We start from the raw sequence: 25397 nt of genomic DNA on the forward strand, positions 1-25397 counted from the left end.
CAAAGAGTTGGAAGAGACCTCATGGGCCATCCAGTCCAACCCCCTGCCAAGAAGCAGGAATATTGCATTCAAATCACCCCTGACAGATGGCCATCCAGCCTCTGCTTAAAAGCTTCCAAAGAAGGAGCCTCCACCACACTCCGGGGCAGAGAGTTCCACTGCTGAACGTCTCTCACAGTCAGGAAGTTCTTCCTAATGTTCAGATGGAATCTCCTTTCTTGTAATTTGAAGCCATTGTTCCGTGTCCTAGTCTCCAAGGAAGCAGAAAACAAGCTTGCTCCCTCCTCCCTGTGGCTTCCTCTCACATATTTATACATGGCTATCATATCTCCTCTCAGCCTTCTCTTCTTCAGGCTAAACATGCCCAGTTCCCTAAGCCGCTCCTCATAGGGCTTGTTCTCCAGACCCTTGATCATTTTAGTCGCCCTCCTCTGGACACATTCCAGCTTGTCAATATCTCTCTTGAATTGTGGTGCCCAGAATTGGACACAATATTCCAGGTGTGGTCTAACCAAAGCAGAATAGAGGGGTAGCATTACTTCCTTAGATCTAGACACTATGCTCCTCTTGATGCAGGCCAAAATCCCATTGGCTTTTTTTGCCGCCACATCACATTGTTGGTTCATGTTTATCTTGTTGTCCACGAGGACTGCAAGATCTTTTTCACACGTACTGCTCTCGAGCCAGGCATTGTCCCCCATTCTGTATCTTTGCATTTCATTTTTTCTGCCAAAGTGGAGTATCTTGCATTTGTCACTGTTGAACTTCATTTTGTTAGTTTTGGCCAATCATCTCTCTAATCTGTCAAGATCGTTTTGAATTCTGCTCCTGTCTTCTGGACTATTGGCTATCCCTCCCAATTTGGTGTCGTCTGGTATCCATGGCTCCTTGTGCTACCTTACAAGATTGTTTGGGGTCTTTGGTGCCCCTGAGATGCTTCACGTCGCTTCACGTTCAAATGGTTCACCAAGAGAAGAGTTAGCTTTGTTGCAAAGAGGGAGCGGCTGTAATTAGATCTTGGAAAGACACAGCCTTAAAGGTAGAAGGTAGACACTGATTTGACGGACATGGAAGGCTGCCTAACAGTCTCTATAAAAATAGACCCCCATTTTTTTTATAGAACTCATTCCTGGACATGGACCAGGTTCCTGTGTTTATACACATCACTGAGTCAGATGTCTAAATTTGCCTTTTCTGCTCTGCTCCCTTTTTCGCCCCCATTCCTGACTCCTGCCCTCTTGGAAAGCCTATTAAAAGCTCTTCCATTCTCCTCTTTTGTAAGCTCAACGGCTTGGCTCCCCTTTTATCTACGGGAAGTCTTTCGTTAGCCGGTCCCTGGTGGAGCTGCTTTTGTATTTGGCAGCCTAACAAAATCTATAAATAAGATCTTAGTATGTATGCGTTGTATTTGCAGTGGCCTTCAGCGTTTCTGAAAGTGGAGTGGGAAGAATCATAGAATCAAAGAGTTGGAGGAGACCTCCTGGGCCATCCAGTCCAACCCCATTCTGCCAAGAAGCAGGAATATTGCATTCAAATCACCCCTGACAGATGGCCATCCAGTCTCTGTTTAAAAGCTTCCAAAGAAGGAGCCTCCACCACACTCGGGGGCAGAGAGTTCCACTGCTGAACAGCTCTCACAGTCAGGAAGTTCTTCCTCATGTTCAGATGGAATCTCCTCTCTTGTAGTTTGAAGCCATTGTTCCGCGTCCTAGTCTCCAGGGAAGCAGAAAACAAGCTTGCTCCCTCCTCCCTGTGGCTTCCTCTCACATATTTATACACGGCTATCATATCTCCTCTCAGCCTTCCCTTCTTCAGGCTAAACATGCCCAGCTCCTTAAGTTTCATGCTGTGGACCAGAATGCTAGGAAAAGGTGGAAGATGACCAGAGAGGGGAGGGCTGTGTTAAAGTCGTATATAACTATATATACATAAAAACTCAAATACTACTACCTTCCAAGAAATCAGGAAAGGGAAGTAAAACCCACCAATGCTACTTATTATAATTTGTTAAACGTCTGTGTTATCTCTCCAGTAGAAACCACTTAAGGCTGCTTAATTTAACCAAAAATAAATTATTTATTTATTTATCGTGTCAGGGGCAACCAGACCATTGTATTACATTTCTAATAGAATAAAACAAACAAACAGGTTAAAAAAAACACAAAGTTTGCAAGCTTGGTAGTGGATTAAATGTCCTTTGACCAGTATCTGGCCACTTGGAGTGCCTCTGGTGTTGCCGCAAGGAGGTCCTCCATTGTGCATGTGGCAGGGCTCAGGGTGCATCGCAGCAGGTGGCCAGTGGTTTGCTCTTCTTCACACTCACATGTTGTGGACTCCACTTTGTAGCCCCATTTCTTGAGGTTGGCTCTGCATCTCGTGGTGCCAGAGCGCAGTCTGTTCAGCGCCTTCCAAGTCGCCCAGTCTTCTCTGTGCTCAAGGGAGAGTTTCTCATTTGGTATCAGCCATTGGTTGAGGTTCTGGGTTTGAGCCTGCCACTTTTGGACTCTTGCTTGCTGAGGTGTTCCAGCAAGTGTCTCTGTAGATCTTAGAAAACTATTTCTTGATTTAAGTCCTTGACGTGCTGGCTGATACCCAAACAAGGGATGGGCCAGAGATGTCACTGCCTTGGTCCTTTCACTATTGGCTGCTACTTCCCGGCGGATGTCAGGTGGTGCAATACCGTATAAACAGTGTAATTTCTCCAGTGGTGTAGGGCGCAGACACCCATGATAATGCAGCATGTCTCATTAAGAGCCACATCCACTGTTTTAGCGTGGTGAGATGTGTTCCACACTGGGCATGCATACTCAGCAGCAGAGTAGCATAGCACAAGGGCAGATGCCTTCACTGTGTCTGGTTGTGATCCCCAGGTTGTGCCAGTCAGCTTTCATATGTTATTGTTTCTAGCACCCACTTTTTGCTTGATATTCAGGCAATGCTTCTTGTAGGTCAGAACACGGTCCAGAGTGACTCCCAGGTATTTGGGTGCCCCGATTCTTACTGAAAGTGGCAGCTATGTAGGTGTTTTCTCCATTAATTTAGGCCCAGCATCTGATGATTTGCGTTCAGCCTGCAAAGTTACCTGGGGGGAAGGTGTGGGTTTAACAACCGTGTTGTTGTGGAGGCCAGGTTTCTACATAGAGCTGTTGAATCGTGTCCTCATCATCCAAGTTGTTGTTTAGACTGTGGAATTTGTGCACCATGTCTTCAACTCCTCTCTTTTCCTCTTGTCCAAATCTTTCATGAGCGGCAGGTGTATATTAATTAGTAATAACAAATTTGCCCTTTCTCTGAAGGAGGTTGGGTCCCTCTGCAATTGCATTAAAACAGTCTTTTTGCCTTCCAGGAACCTGGCCCAGCCAAAATGGCGGTCACCAGCAGCAACATCCCTGGCGCAGAGAAGGTCCCGACCACCAAGTCCACCCTTTGGCAGGAGGAGATGAGGGGCAAGGACCAGCCGGATGGCAACGGGGGCCTCAGCCCAGCTCCCAGCCCCATCCAAGGCCAAGGCCCACCTTCCTGTTTGCTAAAGGAACCAATGCTGGACAGTAAAGAAGGTGAGGGTTGAGCACCAAAACTTAGACAGAGTCTGAGGTGGTTTAGCAGACTGGAAGGTCAGTGGTTCAAATCCAGGGAGTAAGAAACCACTTGCCTCTCTCTATATGTATCCTCCTTTGTCTCAGAGTATGAGCCATGGACCATATGTGGTGCTCAGGGCCATTTTTTCGGGTCATGGGTCTAAACATTTTACCCCAAAATACGAGGGTTATCTGGAAAGCAAGGTTGCAAGATTTTTTTAAAATGCAAAGAATCTATATATATATAAAAATGGAAAGGGCGTCCAACAAGACAGCAAAACTCAAAAAAACCTCGACGAAAATTTACCAAATTTCCCTTGCACGTACCTCAACCCACAAGGTATGCACAAATCTCATCAAAATAGCAAACAACATTTCACAAACCCACAATTTCGAAAACAAAGGGAGCCTGCGCAGAAGCGCCCCGGCGCGAGTCCCCCCTGCGCGCACATTGCCGGCCAACGCTCCCTCGCCGCAACCCACGCCCCCCGCTGTCAGCATCCCACGACACTTGTTGTGGATGGCTCTGCAAAGTTTCTTCATGGTCTTACAATATTTTCCGCACCCATTTTGTCACAGACTATCTTCTCCATAAACTGAAACGATTTTGCGATGAATTGCAGCGGCGTTCATGCCCTTATCATTTAGGTAGCATATTACAGCATGAACTTCGCTCTTGAACGGAATGAGGACGCTCCTCTCTAACCTTCACCACAATGACAGTCGATGAGTTACTAATGACAGGCACGGCTTATTTGCTTCCACAGGCTTCCCGCTACATGGCACTGGTACCAACTCCCCCCGCGAAAATTCCCCATGAGAACTACATGCCTTGTAACCTTACTTTCTGGATAACCCTCATAGCTCTAAAAGACAAGGGAGGGGTCATTTTAGTTACACTTTTAGCTCTCAGTCGCAGAAAGAACATTATGAAACGCTTCCTCAGATACCCTAGAACAGTGTTTCTCAGCCTTCCTAATGCCGCGACCCCTTAATACAGTTCCTCATGTTGTGGTGACCCCCAACCATAACATTATTTTGATGCTACTTCATAACTGTAGTTTTGCTATCGTTACAAATTGTAATGTAAATATCTGATATGCAGGATGTCTTTTCATTCCCTGGACCAAATTTGGCACAAATACCCAATACTCCCACATTTGAATACTAGTGGGGTTGGGGGAGGATTGATTTTGTCATTTGGGAGTTCTAGTTGCTGGGATTTATAGTTCACCTACAATCAAAGAGCATTCTGAATTCTACCAACAATGGAATTGAACCGGTCTTGGCACACAGAACTTCCATGACCAACAGAAAATACTACAAGGGCTTGATGGGCAATGATCTTGAATTTTGGAGTTGTAGTTCACCTACAATACATGGAGAGAGAGTGGCCAGATGTTCAAGCTGGGTTTAGAAAAGGCAGAGGAACGAGAGACCAGATTGCCAATATCCGCTGGATAATGGAGAAAGGCAGGGAGTTTCAGAAAAACATCTACTTCTGCTTCATTGACTATTCTAAAGCCTTTGACTGTGTGGATCATAATAAATCGTGGCAAGTTCTTGGTGGGATGGGCATCCCAAACCACCTTGTCTCTCTCCTGAGGAATCTGTACAAGGACCAAGTAGCAACAGTCTGAACTGGCCACAGTAAGAACAACAGACTGGTTCAAGATTGGGAATGGCGTCCGGCAAGGCTGCATCCTCTCACCCAACCTCTTTAACTTGTATGCAGAATACATCATGCGAGGATGTGCGGGGCTTGAGGAATGCAAAGCTGGGGTGAAAATTGCTGGAAGAAACATTAACAACCTCAGATATGCAGATGACACCACTCTGATGGGCGAAAGCGAGGAGGAGCTGAGGAGCCTTCTAATCAAGGTGAAAGAAGAAAGCGCAAAAGCCGGGTTGCAGCTAAACATCAAAAAAACCAAGATTATGGCAACAAGAATGATTGACAACTGGAAAATAGAGGGAGAAAATGTGGAGGCCGTGACAGACTTTGTATTTCTAGGCGCAAAGATTACTGCAGATGCAGACTGTGGCCAGGAAATCAGAAGACGCTTCCTTCTTGGGAGGAGAGCCATGTCCAGTCTCAATAAAATCGTAAAGAGTAGAGACATCAGACTGGCAACCAAGATCCTCCTAGTCAAAGCCATGGTATTCCCTGTAGTCACCTACGGATGTGAGAGCTGGACCTTACGGAAGGCTGAGCGAAGGAAGATCGATGCTTTTGAGCTGTGGTGTTGGAGGAAAGTGCTGAGAGTGCCTTGGACTGCGAGAAGATCCAACCAGTCCCCCCGCCAGGAAATAAAGCCCGACTGCTCATTGGAGGGAGAGATACTAGAGACAAAGTTGAAGTACGAATGGCTTATTGGCCTATGCATTTTGACTACGGTAACCCTGTACTTTGGCCACATCATGAGGAGACAGCAAAGCCTAGAGAAGACAATGATGCTGGGGAAAGTGGAAGGCAAAAGGAAGAGGGGCCGACAAAGGGCAAGATGGATGGATGACATCCTTGAAGTGACTGGACTGACCTTGAAGGAGCTGGGGGTGGTGACGGCCGACAGGGAGCTCTGGTGTGGGCTGGTCCATGAGGTCACGAAGAGTCGGAGACGACTGAACGAATGAACAACAACAACAACAGTTCACCTACATCCAGAGAGCACTGTGGACTCAAACCATTATGGATCTGGACCAAACTTGGCACAAATATGCCCAAATGTGAATCCTGGTGGAGTTTGGGGAAAATAGTCCTTGACATTTGGGAGTTGTAGTTGCTGGGATTTAAAGTTCACCTACAATCAAAGAGCATTCTGAACCCCACCAATGATAACATTGGGCCAAACTTCCCAAAGAGAACCCCTATGATCAACAGAAAATACTGTGTTTTCTGATGGCCTTTGGTGACCCCCTGACACCCCCTCGCGGCCCCTCCAGGGCTCCCAACCCCCAGGTTGAGAAACGCTGCCCTAGAAGGTGGGATAATTTGGGAGCAAAACTAATCAGCCCCATAGCCTCCCACGGTTGCTCATGCCTGTTTTAACTTTATTTGGATAGCGGCCCTTTTTAGGAACGGGGGCATTTGGTGAGCTGAGGAAGAACTTTCTCCCCTAATTGTTTGGCTTCTGCAAAGGATTGGGTCCCATCCAAAGACAAGAAGGCGAGCCGCTCCTGTTTCTGAGAAGCAGGTGTGGACTTCCCAGTGACCCTGTCCCAAGATGTTATGGCTGGGGCTGAATCAGAGAAACGAGTGATAAAACAAGGCCTTGCCCAGCGCACTGGAAGGAGAACGTCCTCGCAGGAGGCGACTATGGGTCACTTCAGGTGCATCCTGAGAAGAGAACATTCTCAGCAACTGCGCCAGATTCCACAGTGGGGTGTGTGCCCTGAAGGTTACTAAGGATTCAGGAGGAAGGGACCCGGTTGAGCAATATCCCCCCCCCCCCCCCACACACACACACTTTCATAGAATCATAGAATCAAAAGGTTGGAAGAGACCTCATGGGCCATCCAGTCCAACCCCATTCTGCCAAGAAGCAGGAATGTTGCATTCAAAGCACCCCTGACAGGTGGCCATCCAGCCTCTGTTTAAAAGCTTCCAAAGAAGGAGCCTCCACCACACTCCGGGGCAGAGAGTTCCATTGCTGAACGGCTCTCACAGTCAGGAAGTTCTTCCTCATGTTCAGATGGAATCTCCTTTCTTGTAGTTTGAAGCCATTGCTCCGCATCCTAGTCTCCAAGAAAACAAGCTTGCTCCCTCCTCCCTGTGGCTTCCTCTCACATATTTATACATGGCTATCATATCTCCTCTCAGCCTTCTCTTCTTCAGGCTAAACATGCCCAGCTCTTTAAGCCGCTCCTCATAGGGTTTGTTCTCCAGACCCATGATCATTTTAGTCGCCCTCCTCTGGACACATTCCAGCCTGTCAACATCTCTCTTCAATTGTGGTGCCCAGAATTGGACACAATATTCCAGGTGTGGTCTAACCAAAGCGGAATAGAGGGGTAGCATGACTTCCCTGGATCTAGACGCTATGCTCCTATTGATGCAGGCCAAAATCCCATTGGGTTTTTTTTGCCTCCACATCACATTGTTGGCTCATGTTTAACTTCTTGTCCACAAGGACTCCAACTTTTCCTCTTTTCCCGTTCTGGTCCCATCCATCTGCATAACTATGTGAAGGATGTAAATCGTTTGCAGCCAAACATAAATAGTACGGGACACGTTTATTCCAACTATATTTTATATGTTTTCCAGTTATTTTTCACATGTCGGTGCTTACTTTTGGGTAAAAAACTCTGAACTTCATTTTTTTGGCCCAAAACCTGATGGGCATTCTTTTGGCAACTCCCAAGGCTCTCAGATGCTATGATCTTACACTTGTATAAGATCGTACTTATCTCCATCACTGGCTACAGTCAAACTTCCAAATTGTGATTCTTTTCTCTGATTCCCGATTCCAACAGCTAGAATAAGTTACATTGTCAAGCAACAATCAGTTAAGTTTTAAAATAACACAAAAATAAGTTTGTTGTGTGCATGGCAAGGAAATGCCCGCAGCAATAGTGTTGCGTTCCCAAATATATGTATATTTGGAAGTGTATATATTAACTTTTGGGTTCAAGTCAGTGGGGAGACCCCACAGCAATGGAACAGTATGCCAAAGTACAACTTTTTATTATACGAATCAAGCTCACTTTAGATTGAAAAGTCAAGAAGGTATTGTATGATGGAGACCTCAGCAACGTTACTTTAGATCCAGGCAGGTTGAGAAAGAAAGAGAGAGAGAGAGGGAGACTGAGACTGTATATACTCGAGTATAAGCCTAGTTTTTCAGTCTCTCTTTTAGGCTGAAAAGGTTCACCTCGGCTTATACTCGAGTCAAGGTTATTTATTATTTTACTCTATTATTATTATTATTATTATTATTATTATTATTATTACATGTACATTATTTTCCTCTATTATTATTTTGTTACATTTATTATTTTACTCTATTATTATTATTATTATTACATTTATTACTTTATTATTACCAATATTATTAAATTTCCATTTTTTACTCTATTATTATTTTTATTACATGTTATTGCATTTATTATTTTACTCCATCAGTATTGGTAATAGGTAAGCACATTTACATTGAAGGAGGATAGAATAATGGTTTAATCAGAGTTGGGCAGTCCATCCTCCAGGAAATAAAGCCCAACTGCTCACTGGAGGGAAGGATACTAGAGACAAAGCTGAAGTACTTTGGCCACATCATGAGGAGACAGCAAAGCCTAGCGAAGACAATTATGCTGGGGAAGGTGGAAGGCAAAAGGAAGAGGGGCCGACCAAGGGCAAAATGGATGGATGGCATCCTTGAAGTGACTGGACTGACCTTGAAGGAGCTGGGGGTGGTGACGGCCGACAGGGAGCTCTGGCGTGGGCTGGTCCATGAGGTCATGAAGAGTCGGAGACAACTGAACGAATGAACAAAATCTTAAAGTTGTACATAAATACTCAAAAACGTTTAACCTACTGATGATTACCAGTACAAGCTAAATTTCTCACCCTCGGCTTATACTTGAGGCAATACGTTTTTGCAGTTTTTTGTGGTAAAATTAGGTGCCTCGGCTTATATCCCGGTCGGCTTATACTCGAATATATACGGTGTGTGTGTGTGTGTGTATTTTAAAAAGAACATACTCTGTTCAAAACCAGTAAACCACATTAGGAAATTTTGATTCCCTGAAAAACCATTTAAAATGACTCAGTACTTTGAGTACTTGAGGGATTACTCAATTAACAAATTACTTCCCATCTCTGCTAGATTGACGTCAAGCAGGCCCTTTTGGAGATCTCAGAACTTCTCCACAGGGCTGATTTATGGCATTTGAGAATCCTTGGTCCATTAGCCACTCTAAGAATCAAGTTTAAATTTGTTTAAAAAGATACTTTTCTGGGCCTGAAATACCCCAGGGGAAACCCAAAAATCCAGTTAAACAACAATCCCTACCCACCCCAACGGGCTGTAGCATTACAGCTCTTCCTTGCATGGTCACCTGAGTTTCCCAGTGCTCCGAAAATGCTGGATAAACTCAGTTATCCCATTGTCTTCTAGATGAGAGCGCCATGAACGGTGACCGCAACGATTGTGGGCGGAAGACGCGCGTCGAGAGCGGCTACTTCTCCTTGGAGAAGACCAAGCAGGAGGTCAAGCTGGAAGAGCAGCCGCTGCTGACCCCGCCATCCCCTCCCAGCCCCAGCACTCCTGGCAACAGGTACGGTGACCCCAGATCGCCCTCCCAGGAGCAGAGCCGCCCCTTTCCTTCCCCAGGTCCCTGCCCTGGCAGTCGGATGGTGTGCAGCTTCTCCCTCAACGCCCTGGACACCAGGTGCAACGACAGCGGGTACCCTTTCATGGGCAACGGCTCCAGTGGCAGAGATGGGGCCAAGGGCCGGTCCTTGGCCTTTAAAGCCAGCCGGCAGTATGCCACCCTGGCTGACGTCCCCAGAGCCGTTCGGATCAGTAACCGGGAGGCCTTCCAAACGGAGCAGAAACGGCTTGAGCGGAGGTTCCGAGCCCGCAGCCCTGGAAGGGAGGAAGTGGCTCGCCTCTTCGGCAACGAAAGGAGGTAAGGAACACGTTGACACTTTTCAGGCTCCCTTGTAATTTCACGGGATTTCAGAATGCTGCTTAGCCTTAGAAAATACTTGGAAGATTGGCCAATGGTGACCGATGTCTGCAGTGGCCATAGGGCAATTCATTTGTTTCAGGTTTTAGTCAGAACTTAAGGAACTGTCCTTTAGTCCTGGTGCAGGATCAAAAAGTTCAATACCTTGGATGCACCTGCTTTAAGATGTGGACTAAAATCCAAACACAAGCCAAGGCTATGGTGATATGGAAGCCACCAGCTGCTGCGTTTGTATTTTTGAGATACAGTTACGAGGGGTATTTTTTAAGTAAGGTCCGTTGGAACATAAGTACACAACGAAAGTTTATTTCAAAAAAGTAAATTTATTTTCAGAAAGTACATACTTCAGTCTGTTTTTTGACATAGTTGCCAAGGTATTGTCGAAGGCTTTCATGGCCCGGAATCACTGGGTTGTTGTAGGTTTTTCCAGGCTATATGGCCATGTTCTCCAGAACATGGCCATATAGCCCGGAAAAACCTACAACAACTCATAGTTGCCAAGTTTGTTCAAACACTTATACCTCTGAACCAATTTTAAAATACCCTCTTCATAAAAACTTCCTGCCTGCTCCAATAACCAAGAGTTCACTGCTGTCTGTAATCAAAGAAGCGCAACGGGAGCGGTCCTCATCATGGACGTTGTCACGGCCATCTTTGAATTGTCGTACCCACTTACGCACTTTGCTTTCACTCATAACAGTATCACCGTACACTTCACAAATCTGTTGATGAATTTCTGCAGCAGGCAGGTTCCTTGCTGACAAAAACCGTATCACTGAGCGAACCTCACATGCGGAGGAGGGTGAGTTGATAGTCTTAAACATTTTTAAAGCACAGAACAGAACCGTACAGGTGAAGTACAGAGTGGAAACTGAGCACAGTTGTTCCCGAGGCATGCCGGTACACGACGCACGCGCTCGTTGCGCTTTGCGCGCGAACTAGTAGTGTCTACAACAAAACGGACCTTACTTTAAAAATATCCCTAGTATATGTGCCATAGTCTGATCCTGCTGATGTGAAGGCCCTCTCATATCGGCTATAAATGGGTCTTTCTAGCTTGAGATCCAGTTGTAGCTAGCAAACATCGAGTCCTCTGTGTGTTGTATGCATCTTGGAATGACATTCCAGGAGCTTCACAAAGGATCGTTGGAACTTGTCTTTTGGAATCCTTCTGCTTTCCTCTCTTCTGGCATGATGAGGCCTGTATGGAGGAGAGGGGCACAGGATGCAAGGGGGGGAAACTGTCAACTCTTATTGCTCACCTTTGAGTTCTGAGAGACATGCTCACTCTGGCCTGCAAGGGCTTAGTAGCTCCATATTATTTATATTTGCTTGCTTCTGGTACTCCCAGCGGAACATCCTGCAATCCCTTGATGCAGTCCCTGTGTAATCCCAGGAAAACGCCTCTGGTGCAATTCAAAGGAAGGTGCTTGTTCTGGATCATGGATAATTTCATTTATTTATCGTGTCATCAGCAACCATACCATTGTATTACATTTCTAACAGAACAAAACAAACAGACAAAAAAACCCCACAAATTTTGCAAACTTGGTAGTTGATTAAATGTCCTTTGACCAGTATCTGGCCACTTGGGGTGCCTCTGGTGTTGCCGCAAGAAGGTCCTCCATTGTGCATGTGGCAGGGCTCAGGGTGCATTGCAGCAGGTGGTCAGTGGTTTGCTCTTCTCCACACTCGCATGCCGTGGATTCAACTTTGTAGCTCCATTTCTTAGGATTGGCTCTGCATCCCATGGTGCCAGAGCGCAGTCTGTTCAGCGCCTTCCAGGTCACCCAGTCTTCTGTGTGCCGGGAGGGAGTCTCTCATCTGGTATCACCCACGGATTGAGGTGCTAAATACATACATTAATAAAGCAAGACCATTAAAGTGTGTTTAAACATAAAGACAATGCATAATAACAATTTAAAAAGAACTATGTCCTCTCGTTCAATCCTCATCCGTTCCATTGTCTTGGATCATTTTCCAGCTCTAGTTTGTCTATTTATTCCAGGGTTCTGAATGCTTGGTCGAGTAGCCAAGTTTTTACTCATTTTCAGAAAGTCAGGAGGGAGGGAGCTGATCTAATATCCCTAGGCAGGGAGTTCCACAGCCGAGGGGCCACCACAGAGAAGGCACTCTCTCGTCCCCGCCAGATGTGCTTGCGAAGCAGGCAGGATCGAGAGCAGGGCCTCCTCAGACGACCTTAAGTTCCTGGAGGGTTTGTAGGAAGAGATGCGTTCAGATAGATAGGCTGGGCCGGAACTGTTTAGGGCACTGGTTCTCAACCTGGGGTCCCCAGATGTTTTTGGCCTTCAACTCCCAGAAATCCTAACAGCTGGTAAACTGGCTGGGATTTCTGAGAGTTGTAGGCCAAAAACATCTGGGGACCCCAGGTTGAGAACCACTGGTTTAGGGCTTTATAGGCTAAAGCCAGCACTTTGAATTGAGCCTGGTAGCAAACTGGCAGCCAGTGGAGATGATGCAGCAGAGGAGTTGTGTGCTCCCTGAGCACTGCTCCTGTTAGCAACCTGGCTAATGGAGGCTGAAATAACCATTCCTTGATTCTTTCCTTGGAAAATGTTTTCTTAAAAAGACAGAATTGGGCTTTGTGGCCAAAGGGATCCATGTTACTGTGCTACTGGGGAAACAGTGAAAACACTGCCAGCCTGTAAAGGCACAGAGAAAGTGCAACCTTACTTTTCCTTCCTTTCAATGAAGTCCAAGCATGAAGGACCCAATTACGTACTGCTTCCTGCCTGCCTCAGCCTCATAACAATGGAGGACATCCACCCCACAATGTGACAGCATCACATTGTCGCTTTTGCCCTGGCCTCTTACCATCAACCTGCCATATTTTATGAAAGGGAAGCACCTGAAGAAGGATGGGAGAGTGCCATGGCATTGGAGAAGAAGGCCATGGCTATGGTACAGGGATGGGCATACAGGAACGCCTGGGTTATAGGTGTTCTTTTGGTCTTCTTACTACCTTCCTCTCTCCCCAGCAGATCAGTCTATCGTCTGGGTGGGTTTGGAGAGAGACTCCTCCTTGAAACCTTGTGTTTGCACCAGTGAATTTCCCAGCCTTCTTGTGATCCCTGCACATCTTTGCTTGGCTTTGGGATGCTTGTTTGATGCTTCTCTTTTTTCTTACTGAGCTTTGCTGGTTGCTTCATATATTAACTTTCTTTCCCCACCTGCGAGTCTCCTGTCACGAATGCTTAGCCGGCGTCTGCTATGTGTTTGCACCTGGATAAGTTCCGTCTTCCCTGTCACCTTGCCCCTCCTCTTGTGTTTATGCCTGATCTCCAGGTATCTGTGGCAACCCACCCCCTTCCTCAGTTCACACTAGGCCTCTGCACTAGCCACTCAGCTGTCTCAAATGATGAAGAAGGGCGAGCGAAATCCAACTAATCTTTTATCTTCCCTGGTTCCCAAGTTGCTGTTCCCTGCACATTTAGATTTCCTACATTGAGATGATCCATGATCCTGGACCTCCCCACGCAGTGTACTTCGCTAATCCCAATAACCATCAAGCCCAGAGAAGGGAGGCAACTCAGAGGAGTTTTTTTTTCATGTCAGGAGTGACATGAAACTGCAAGTCGCTTCTGGTGTGAGAGAATTGGCTGTCTGCAAGGATGTTGCCCAGGGGACGCCTGGATGATTTTTGATGTTTTATCATCCTTGTGGGAGGCTTCTCTCATGTCCTCGCATGAGGAGCAGGAGCTGATAGAGGGAGCTCATCCGCCTCTCCCTGGATTTGAACCTGCAACCTGTCAGTCTTCAGACCTGCCGGCACAGGGGTTTAACCCACTGCGCCACCGGAGTAAGACATAGTCATGGGGAAAGAAAAGCAAGTGGACTACTTTCTCCTTTCACTTCCCTTCGGAACCAGGACCAGTGACATACTTGTCTTCGAAGTTTCCTCTTTATTTCTGTCAAGCAGAAGCACTTTTCACATGCAGACCCCATGAGGACTAGAAACCTGCTCTAATAAGCAAGGTTGCCAAGTGTGGCGCACCTTCCATGATTATTTTGAGGTACAGCACTTCAGCTGGTAATGAGAAACATGGGCCTCCTTTTAAATTATCTATACTGTGTAGTTGTAGGTTTTTTCGGGCTATATGGCCATGGTCTAGAGGCATTCTCTCCTGACGTTTCATCTGCATCTATGGCAAGCATCCTCAGAGGTAGTGAGGTCTGTTGGAACTAGGAAAAAGGGTTTATATATCTGTGGAATGACCAGGGTGGGACAAAGGACTCTTGTCTGCTGGAGCTAGTTGTGAATGTTTCAACTGACCACCTTGATTAGCATATAATGGCCTGGAGCAAACTTTTGTTGAGAGGTGATTAGATGTCCTTGTTTCAACAGAAAGGAGGAAACCATGAAAATGAACAAAATCTGGCTACTAGTATTAAAAAATTCTAAAATTACAACAGCACAACAACAGAGAGGAAACAAACAAGGACATCTAATCACTTCTCAACAAAAGTTTGCCCCAGGCACTGTCAAGCCATTATATGCTAATCAAGGTGGTCAGTTGAAACAATCACACCTAGCTCCAGCAGACAAGAGTCCTTTGTCTCACCCTGGTCATTCCACAGATATATAAACCCTTATTCCTAGTTCCAACAGACCTCACTACCTCTGAGGATGCTTGCCATAGATGCAGGGGAAACGTCAGGAGAGAATGCCTCTAGACCATGGCCATCTAGCCCGAAAAAACCCTACAACTACCCAGTGATTCCGGCCATGAAAGCCTTCGACAATATCTATACTGTGCTTAGTGTTTGAGCTCCCTCTGCTGGCCACCAAGACAAGCCTTCTGTAGCCATTGCTGCCTCTGGGAAGGATGCACAACCCACAAAGGACTTTGGTGCAAAAAGCTGGATCAAAGCATTGACAGGCTCAGCACAGCACAGGTCTATTTGTTATGTTAAACAAGACTTCTCCTTGGATAGGAAAAAATCTAATTCATCAAAATACAATCCAGTAACACGAGTTTGAGCATGAATTTTAGAGTTTTTGGAGTTTTTTTAGAGTTTTTTTTAGAGCTTTTTAGCTACCAGTATTAAAAACTCTAAAATCAAAACAGCACAACAACAGAGAGGAAACAAACAAGGACATCTAATCACTTCTCAACAAAAGTTTGCTCCAGGCACTGCCAGGCAATCAAATACTAACCAAGGTGGTCAGTTGAAACATTCACACCTAGCTCCAGCAGACAAGAGTCCTTTGTCTCACCCTGGTCATTCCACAGATATATAAACCCTTTTGCCTAGTTTCAACAGACCTCACTACCTCTGAGGATGCTTGCCATAGATGCAGGCGAAACGTCAGGAGAAATGCCTCTAGAACATGGCCATATAGCCCAAAAAAACCTACAACAACCCAATTAGTTCCATGCTTCTTCGTTTGTAGCAGCTCAGATTAATGTAGTATGGAGGCGTAAGTCATTTTTCGGGAGAATTTGCTCTCATTTATGAGTGTGTATATGTGTACGTACACACACATACTTAGCTTCTGCAAATGAAAATGCGTGGCTAAAACCTGTTGAAAATTCAAAAAACCAGAATCCAATCCAGCTATTTGGAGTAGCATTTCAGTGACCTTCACGCAGCTCCTCTTTAGAGCCAGATTAGGTTTGCAGGCACGATGTACGTTTGACTCAAGGTTGCAGAAAGCTTTTACTTTCCCGAAGTTGGTCTTCCTTGGGCTCAGAGGATGCCTTATCACAGGAGAAGCATCTGATGCAGCCTCGGCTCATGGAGCCTGAACCCTGCTGCTGGTAAACAACAGAACTGACGTGGATGATTGAACACTGCCTCTTTTTTCCCTTTTAGAGGAATGAGTTTTTCCGCATCAGAATAAGCTTTCCAAAGGCCTTTTGAGAGGCTTCCATCATGTTTTCCCCCTACCATAATCCTCACTGTTGTCCTCTCACTCAATCAATCAATCAATCAATGATTTATTGCGGTCTATGTTGTCTTCTCATATGTACGAGGGGTATTTTTTAAGTAAGGTCCGTTGGAACATAAATACACAACGAAAGTTTATTTCAAAAAAGTAAATTTATTTTTAGAAAGTACATAATTCACTCTATTTTTCGACATAGTTGCCAAGTTTGTTCAAACACTTATCATACCTCTGAGTCAATTTTAAAATACCCTCTTCATAAAAACTTGCCGCCTGCTCAAGCTGCCTGCTCAACTGAAGCCACCAAATCGTCTGTAATCAAAGAAGGGTGACCGGAGCGGTCCTCATCATGGACGTTGTCACGGCCATCTTTGAATTGTCATACCCACTTACGCACTTTGCTTTCACTCATAACAGTATCACCGTACACTTCACAAATCTGTCGATGAATTTCTGCAGCAGGCAGGTTCCTTGCTGACAAAAAACGTATTACTGAGCGAACCTCACATGCAGCGGGTGAGTTGATAGTCTTAAACATTTTTAAAGCACAGAAGTGAACCGTACAGGTGAGCTACAGAGCGGAAACTGAGCACAGTTGTTCCCGAGGCATGCCGGTACACGACGCACGCACTCGTTGCGGTATGCGCGCGAACTACTAGTGTCTACAACAAAACGGACCTTACTTAAAAAATACCCCTCATATATAATATTCCTTTTGTCTCCTCTTTGTGACTTATGCGGACACCTCTTCTCACTAGGCAACAAACTAAGCCAATGAAACTGCTCAAAAGCCAATCATTCCCAGCAGCACCTTGTCTCCTTGTTCTTCCTCATCAGTTCTGCACAGAAATGCTCTAACACCAGAATGCATGGTCGGTTACCGCAATTTAACATGCATGGAAAGTTCTGCCAACTGTCTTCTGCCTCCTAGCCTTCTACCCAGTAGAGAGCATGGCATTGCCACCTGAAGGCCTCCTCTTTCCAGCCATTATGTGTTTGGGAAGCCATGGTTGCCTTCATACAGGTGGATACTTGGAGGGAAAGGATATGAGTTTTGCAAGGAAAACGTGACAGGCTGCATGTGTATGTGCTCCTCCTAGCTCAGCCATGGAAGCAGCCATAAGCAAACCACACTCTCAGCCTGACTAAATGCTGCCAAAGGAACCCTATGATAGGGTTGCCACAAATCTGAGTTGATGTGAAAGCACACAACTACAACCACAGGAAAAAAACAACAGTGCTGCCACTTTTCCATTGCAAGCCACACTCGTTCTCTCTGCCATTTTGAAGCTCTTTAGCTGCATCTGGGTATCTGATGAAGATTTAACTCTGCTTCCCTCCTGGCCAACATTTCAGAGGTTCCTTGCATGCCCTTCCAGCAAAGGCTTTCATGATCCACTTGGGTGAACTCTGTCCGAATGAGCATGAGGTGGTCTCACTGCACACAGATGCCTTTCCTGCACATATCCCACCTCCAGCCCTCTTCCCTTAATGATTAGAGTAACCATGCAACGCGGGGATGTGATTCTGGAGTTTTTGCAATGATTACATTTTATTTTGCTGATGATTTGTGTTTTTTGTTTTGTTTTCCTTTAATGAATCTTGGAATGATTTTTTTTATTTATTTATGGGTTGGGGAAAGGGGAAATATGATTTTTCTGTTCATTCATATTCCAGCTTTCTTTTCTTTCAGGTCTTGTTGCTCTCCGCCTTCTCCTGCTGTGTGACGTGTCCGCCTTTATACTCCGCCTGCTTCGCTACCATCTCATCTCAAAAACAAAAAAAATTGAACTGTAGACAACTCAGTGGTGCAATCCCCTTTCACAAGAATCTGGTCCCTCTCTCCATTTTTATTCTGCCCCACTTCCCAAGCAAATGGGTTTTTCTTCAGTCCTTCACTGTGTTTTGGCTTAGCAAAATGTTAATTTTGTGGATTGATCTCCTTTTTTGTCAGAATTGAGATGAGGTGTAGGAATTGATGTTGTTTAAAAAACCAAGTAAATGGCTGCTGCTAGGTTAATAGGTGTTGCCAAGGTTCAAATCCAAGGAGCTTGATTTAAAGAGATGGTTACAGGGTCCCTTTTGAAACGTCTCCAGTCGTTGGAGGCCAATCCCCTGGAGCTGTCTCTTCCGCAGGTGCCTCGGTGTGGGTGCGCTTGGTTTGCTCTTTCTCTCTGCATGTGGCATGCTGTGGTCCTGATCTGGAGCCCAATCTGGAAGCGATGTCGCGGTGGGAAAATACCTGCCTTGTCACTGGGATTTTGTGAGCCTGTGATCCCATCCAGTCCAATAGTGCTTCATTGCTTAGAAGTTAGTGTTGAAGGGGACCATTTACCCAATATGATTCAAATTGTACCAACACTGTGACATCAAATTCTGTTCTCCAAAAAACCCATCAACAACAACAAGACCTAACAACCTCTGAGGATGCCTGCCATAGACGCAGGCAAAATATCAGGAGATAATGCTTCTAGAACATGGCCATACAGTTTGGAAAACTTACTACAACCCAACAACAATTTTTGTATCCTGCCATCATCTCCCGGAAGGGACTCGGAGCGGCTTATATGGGGATCAAGCCCAGTCAGACAGTTAAAATACAATACAATACAAATACATATATAACACGATAAAAACATAATTAAAACATAATTAATCATACAACAACCAGTAGCCGAGCATAATGGGAATATCCGAGCTAAGGGGTGAGGGAATGGCCTGAGCAATACAACTGTCAGTATAATATAATATAAATGGGTTCCTGAATAAGTAGATATAACAAAAATACCACTTATACATAGAGTAAACAATAATAGAATTCAACAAGCAGTTATATAGACATGTTGTACTGTTCAATTTCACAGTGATGTCAAACAATATTGTGTAAATTTTGATACAGTCTCTTTAGAATAATATCAATGTCGTATCTTCTTATGTTGAGTAGTTTATAGATCAGCCGTCCACTACATACAACAAAAATGCCACTTATACATAAAGTAAACAATAATGGAATTCAACAAGCAGTTATATTTATTTATTTATTTATTTATTTCACAGTTTTCTATACCGAACTTCTCAACCTCATTGAGGGACTCAGCCCGGTTTCCAGCCATAAAAACATATACACTCATTAAAATATCATATATCACAATTACAAAAAAAACCTTTAAAAACACTATATATAAAACTACAGTGGTCAGTCGTCCTATTAAGATGGATCTACCTCAACTTCCATCCAGGGTCCTATGGTGTTGTCTCATTCATCGAAGGCCTGACTCCACAGCCACGTCTTCACCCGTTTCCTAAATGTTAGGATGGATGGGGCAGTTCTGGCCTCCAGAGAGAGAGAGTTCCAGAGCCGCGGGGCCACCACCGAGAAGGCCCTGTCCCTCGTCCCCACCAGGCGCGCTTGCGAGGCCGGTGGGACCGAGAGCAGGTCCTCTCCAGATGATCTTAATAATCTTGATGTTTCATAGGGGAGAATACGTTCGGAGAGGTAAACAGGGCCGGAGTCGTTTAGGGCTTTATAGGTCAACACCAGCACTTTGAATTGTGCTCGGAAGCTAATTGGCAGTCAGTGGAGCTGGCGTAACAGCGGAGTGGTGTGCTCCCTGTACCCAGCCCCCCGTTAGTAATCTGGCTGCCGAGCGTTGGACTTGCTGCAGCTTCCGGGCAGTCTTCAAAGGCAACCCCACGTAGAGAGCGTTGCAGTAATCAAAGCGGGATGTAACCAAAGCGTGTACTACCGTGGCCAAGTCAGCCCTCCCAAGGTACGGACGCAGCTGGCGCACAAGTTTTAATTGTGCGAATGCTCCCCTGACCACCGCTGAGACCTGGGGTTCCAGGCTCAGCGATGCATCCAGGAGAACTCCCAGACTGCGTACCTGAGCTTTCAGGGGGAGTGTGACCCCGTCCAGCACAGGCTGTAACCCTGTACCCTGTTCGGTCTTACGACTGACCAGGAGTACCTCTGTCTTGTCTGGATTTAGTTTCAATCTGTTGTCCCTCATCCAGTCCGAGACAGTGGCCAAGCACCGGTTCATGACCTGAATAGCCTCCTTAGTGGCAGGTGGAAAAGAGTGATAGAGTTGGACATCATATAGTTATATAGACATGTTGCACGGCTGATCTATAAACTACTCAACATAAGAAGATACGACATTGATATTATTCTAAAGAGACTGTATCAAAATTTACACAATATTGTTTGACATCACTGTGAAATTGAACAGTACAACAGGTCTATATAACTGCTTGTTGAATTCTATTATTGTGTACTCTATGTATAAGTGGTATTTTTGTTATATGTACAATACAACTGTCAGGACAGGGCTGATGGCAAAGTGCGAGAGGCAGATGATAAATTAAGGCTGGAAGGGCCAAGTCAAGTGTGTACAGTACAACTCCAGGGCAGGGACAATAGTAAAGTGCAAGAGTCTAAAGGTAAAGGTTTTCCCCTGACATTAAATCCAGTCGTGTCTGACTCGGGGGGTTGGTGTTTATCTCCATTTCTAGGCCGAAGAGCCGGCGTTGTCCATAGACACCTCCACGGTCATGTGGCTGGCATGACTGCATGGAGTGCTGTTACCTTCCCGCCGGAGTGGTACCTATTGATCTACTCACATTTATATGTTTTCGAACTGCTACGTTGGCAGAAGCTGGGGCTATATCAGCAAGAGCTCACCCCGCTCCCCGGATTTGAACTGGTGACCTTTCAGTCAGCAAGATCAGCAGCTCATCGGTTTAACCTACTGTGCCACCGAGGGCTCCGAAGTTATGGCTAGAAGTGCCAATTCTTTTAGTGAACCGATTAATCAGAGGCACATTGGAACAACCATGTTTTTAGGATTTTACGGAAAGTGGACAGGGAGGGCGCTAATCTAATCTCCTTTGGGGGAAGAGTCCCAGAGCTAAGGGGCCACCACCGAGAAGGCCCTCTCCTTCGTCCTCACCAATCATGCTTGTGATGGAGACAGGAGTGAGAGAAAGGCCTCCCCAGCAGATCTTAAAGCTCGTGCAGGTTCATAGGGAAAGAAGTGATTGCGAAGATAGGCTGGACTCAAACTGTTTAGGCTTATAAACAAGGCATATTTTCATTAATCATCAAGTTTGGGTCTTCTCCAAACTTCCAAAGAGTCTGCGTAGCTTTCTTTCGCAACAAAAGCACACGATCACAGTTTTAATCCTCTATTTTTGTTCAGTTTTATTTTCATTGTTGACACATATATATATACCTGCTATCCACCACCGATAAAGAAAATTCATCCTTTTTCTTTTCCAAAATCCAAACAACCAGATTGGGCATAGTGGCATTTATGTGTTGAGGCTGCTTTTCTACCTCCTGACAGTCCAAGATTGCAACCATTCAATGGCAGGAAGCGTATTGTTGTGTCCTTTTATTCTCAGGTTGCTATTACTCAGCATTCATTCTACAAGAAACTGCTGGATGCCTTCTTGTGCAGTGTCGAAAAAGCATTTACACAGACATCACATTCATATGCCAAACACAATGCCTAAATTTCCAAATACCCATGTTGTGGACCATCTTGTTCTTGAATTATAAATGGTCCTTCTTGCCTTGTGTGTGTGTTCAAATAACAATGATGGAGGCTCAAAATCAACTTGAGTCTGACCAATGTCATCCATTATTTGCTGAAATGGGGAAAGCATAGAATCATAGAATCAAAGAGTTGGAAGAGACCTCATGGGCCATCCGGTCCAACCCCCTTCCAAGAAGCAGGAATATTGCATTCAAATCACCCCTGACAGATGGCCATCCAGCCTCTGTTTAAAAGCTTCCAAAGAAGGAGCCTCCACCACACTCCAGGGCAGAGAGTTCCACTGCTGAACGGCTCTCACAGTCAGGAAGTTCTTCCTCATGTTCAGATGGCATCTCCTCTCTTGTAGTTTGAAGCCATTGATCCGCGTCCTAGTCTCCAAGGAAGCAGAAAACAAGCTTGCTCCTCCTCCCTGTGGCTTCCTCTCACATATGTATACATGGCTATCATATCTCCTCTCAGTCTTCTCTTCTTCAGGCTAAACAGGCCCAGCTCCTTAAGCCGCTCCTTATAGAGCTTGTTCTCCAGGCCCCTGATCATTTTAGTCGCCCTCCTCTGGACACATTCCAGCTTGTCAATATCTCTCTTGAATTGTGGTGCCCAGAACTGGACACAATATTCCAGGTGTGGTCTAACCAAAGCAGAATAGAGGGGTAGCATGACTTCCCTCGATCTAGACACTATAATCCTATTGATGCAGGCCAAAATCCCATTGGCTTTTTGTGCCGCCACATCACATTGTTGGCTCATGTTTAACTTGTTGTCCACGAGGACTCCAAGATCTTTTTCACACGTACTGCTCTCAAGCCAGGCATTGTCCCCCAGAGAGCAGGGGAGTGTCCTCTGAATTTCTCCCCAAAAATGTCAGCGTTGAATTTTGTCGGATCAGCTTTCACCATAACCGTGTTATCTGAAGAGGACTGAATAGGACCAGCATGCACTCTTATCTTCACAATTCCTCAAGGCAGGTTTTTCCATGGCATTTGTCTGCAGATATTTTCCCTTCCTTGCACTCCAAATTAACTAATACCTTCCCAACTACAGTGTGCTTCAAATGAGAGGGGAGGAGCAAACCTAAAATGCAGAAATATCTAAGGTTGTAAGTTTTAAAGTGTGAAAGTTGACATATTAAAATTGGACAACAATAAAGGTGAATTAAGTTACAGAGTACTGAAGGGGCCTGCACCAAAGTTATCAACTTGTATTGATAATTAATATTGTATTACAATTGATAATTATCAGTTGTGATTGATAATTAATATTGTATCAATTTGTATTGTAGAGGGGAGTTGGTCCTAATCTAGCACGGCTCCAGTAATGAAATTCACAGTCCAGAATCCTATGGAACATGACACTAGTGCAGTGATGGGCAACCTTTTGAGCTTGGTGTGTCAAAATTTGCCCAAAACTTGAGCATAATTTGGGTGGAGTGTCACTTTGAGAAACCCCCCCCCCCAAATTTTGCAATATTTATAGTTTAAATAAGAAAAAATGTATAATCCATGCTGAGTTATGGAGTGAACTATGCTCAAACGTGCAGATGTTGAATTTAAAGATGGAATTAGATTGGCTCTTATAAGGTGTATTTCTCTGTATGTGGCTGCATGTGCGTGTCATCAAAAATAGCCATGCGTGTCAGTGCTGACACGCGTGTCATAGGTTCACCATCATGGCACTAGTGGGAACAATGTCAGCATTAAGTAGTAGAACCAAGCAGAAAAAGTCATGAATTCAATCAAGAGAAAAGATAAATAGAAGGGAACTGTGGATGTCTGGAGAAATATAATGATGTTGATAAGGGGTCCTAATTTCGGATTTCTTAACACATTTATTTATGTCCAGATCTCTCCCCTTCCCATCAAATTCCTTATTTTCCACCCATCTGAATAAATTGGGATGTGAATAATAGTGAGACATGTACTGCAAGAATGAAAAAACTCGACATTATAGTATTTTAAATGTGTCCGCATGATAGAGGAGAGGTGGAATTGTTGGCAGGTTTTTAAAAAGATGGTAGCAGTTTCTGTTTGTTAAGAAGTCTGTTTTCCTCTCTTGTCTATTTTACAGGCGGTCCCAGGTAATTGAAAAATTTGAGGCGTTGGATATTGAGAATGCTGAACATATGGAGACCAATGCTTCCACCAGCGAGACTCGACAGGGCAGGAGCGAGAAGAGAGTTTTCCCCAGGAAACGGGTGAGGCTGCAAACCGATTGCCTCCAATTTAATGAGCTCTCTTTATCTGGTTATAGCCTGTTTTCCCGAAAATAAGACATTCCTTGAAAATAAGACCTAGCAGAGATTTTGAATTGCTAAATACAGGGTGGGGCAGCATAACTTCCTTTTTTAAAATGCGCACCATTCTGTCAGTTGAAGACGTAGCGGAGTGCTAGTGGTCTCGTTCGAGAGGCGGGAGTATAAAGTTTTGTCCTGATGCAGTTAAGTCGCCATCATGCGTTGGAACAGTGAGGAGTGTGCTTTTGCCGTTGAGGCCTACTTTTCGAGCGGATTTGGAGTGGCCAGCCGGCTCTCCAGATTTCGCCCCTTTTGATTTTTTTCTATGGGGTTTTTTGAAATCCCGTGTTTCTGTGAACCGTCCAAGGACCCTACAAGATTTGAAGACCAACGTCCAGGAGGAAATTGCCAACATAATGCCTGCTATGCCGGCAAGAGTCATGACAAATGCCAGAAATCGGTTTACTCAGTGTATGGAGAATGGGGGACATCACCTACCTAATTTGATCTTCAAAACTAAATAAAACAAAACTTTAAGTATGCGCCTACATTATAAAAAATTTTTTTAAAAAATCTGGTTCATGTTGTTGTTGTTCATTCGTTCAGTCGTCTCCTACTCTTCGTGACCTCATGGACCAGCCCATGCCAGAGCTCCCTGTTGGCCGTCACCACCCCCAGCTCCTTCAAGGTTAGTCCAGTCACTTCAAGGATGCCATCCATCCATCTTGCCCTTGGTCGGCCCCTCTTCCTTTTGCCTTCCACTTTCCCCAGCATCATTGTCTTCTCTAGGCTTTGCTGTCTCCTCATGATGTGGCCAAAGTACTTCAGCTTTGTCTCTAGTATCCTTCCCTCCAATGAGCAGTCGGACTTTATTTCCTGGAGGATGGACTGGTTGGATCTTCTCGCAGTCCAAGGCACTCTCAGAACTTTCCTCCAACACCACAGCTCAAAAGCATCTCTCTTCCTTCGCTCAGCCTTCCCTAAGGTCCAGCTCTCACATCCGTAGGTGACTACAGGGAAGACCATGGCTTTGACTAGGCAATGGATCTTTGTTGCCAGTCTGATGTCTCTACTATTCACTATTTTATCGAGATTGGACATTGCTCTCCTCCCAAGAAGTAAGCGTCTTCTGATTTCCTGGCCACAGTCTGCATCTGCAGTAATCTTTGCACCTAGAAATACAAAGTCTGCCACGGCATCCACATTTTCTCCCTCTATTTTCTCCCTCTGATTCATACAATGGGTTTTTTATTAAGTTTTGAAAAAAAGAAGTTACACTGCCTCACCCTGTATAAGGCCTCCCCTGAAAGTAAGACCTAGCAAAGTTTTTCTTTGGAAGCATGCTCTCCCTGGTGACCAGGAGGTGCAGTACAGTCCCTGCTGTACAAGTGGTCCAGGAACTACTGTGGGAGATCACTACAGTCTCCAGA

At 45.2% G+C, this 25397-nt stretch overlaps 1 protein-coding gene across 6 annotated transcripts in view; it reads left to right on the plus strand.

Annotated features, from left to right (window-relative positions):
- LOC132782131 (myosin phosphatase Rho-interacting protein) overlaps positions 1-25397 on the plus strand; it is a 208197-nt gene that overhangs the window by 117469 nt on the left and 65331 nt on the right. For 4 of the 6 annotated variants that reach the window (XM_067461786.1, XM_067461787.1, XM_067461789.1 and 1 more), the window contains exons 6-8: positions 3347-3557; positions 9692-9851; positions 23802-23928. In XM_067461786.1, the coding sequence (XP_067317887.1) occupies positions 3347-3557; positions 9692-9851; positions 23802-23928 (498 nt within the window). Of the gene's footprint in view, positions 1-3346; positions 3558-9691; positions 10206-23801; positions 23929-25397 lie in introns of all 6 variants that reach the window. The other 2 variants (XM_067461785.1, XM_067461784.1) reach the window with 1 other exon arrangement.

Source organism: Anolis sagrei, chromosome Y (genome assembly GCF_037176765.1).
Source record: "Anolis sagrei isolate rAnoSag1 chromosome Y, rAnoSag1.mat, whole genome shotgun sequence".
Lineage (NCBI taxonomy): Eukaryota > Metazoa > Chordata > Lepidosauria > Squamata > Dactyloidae > Anolis > Anolis sagrei.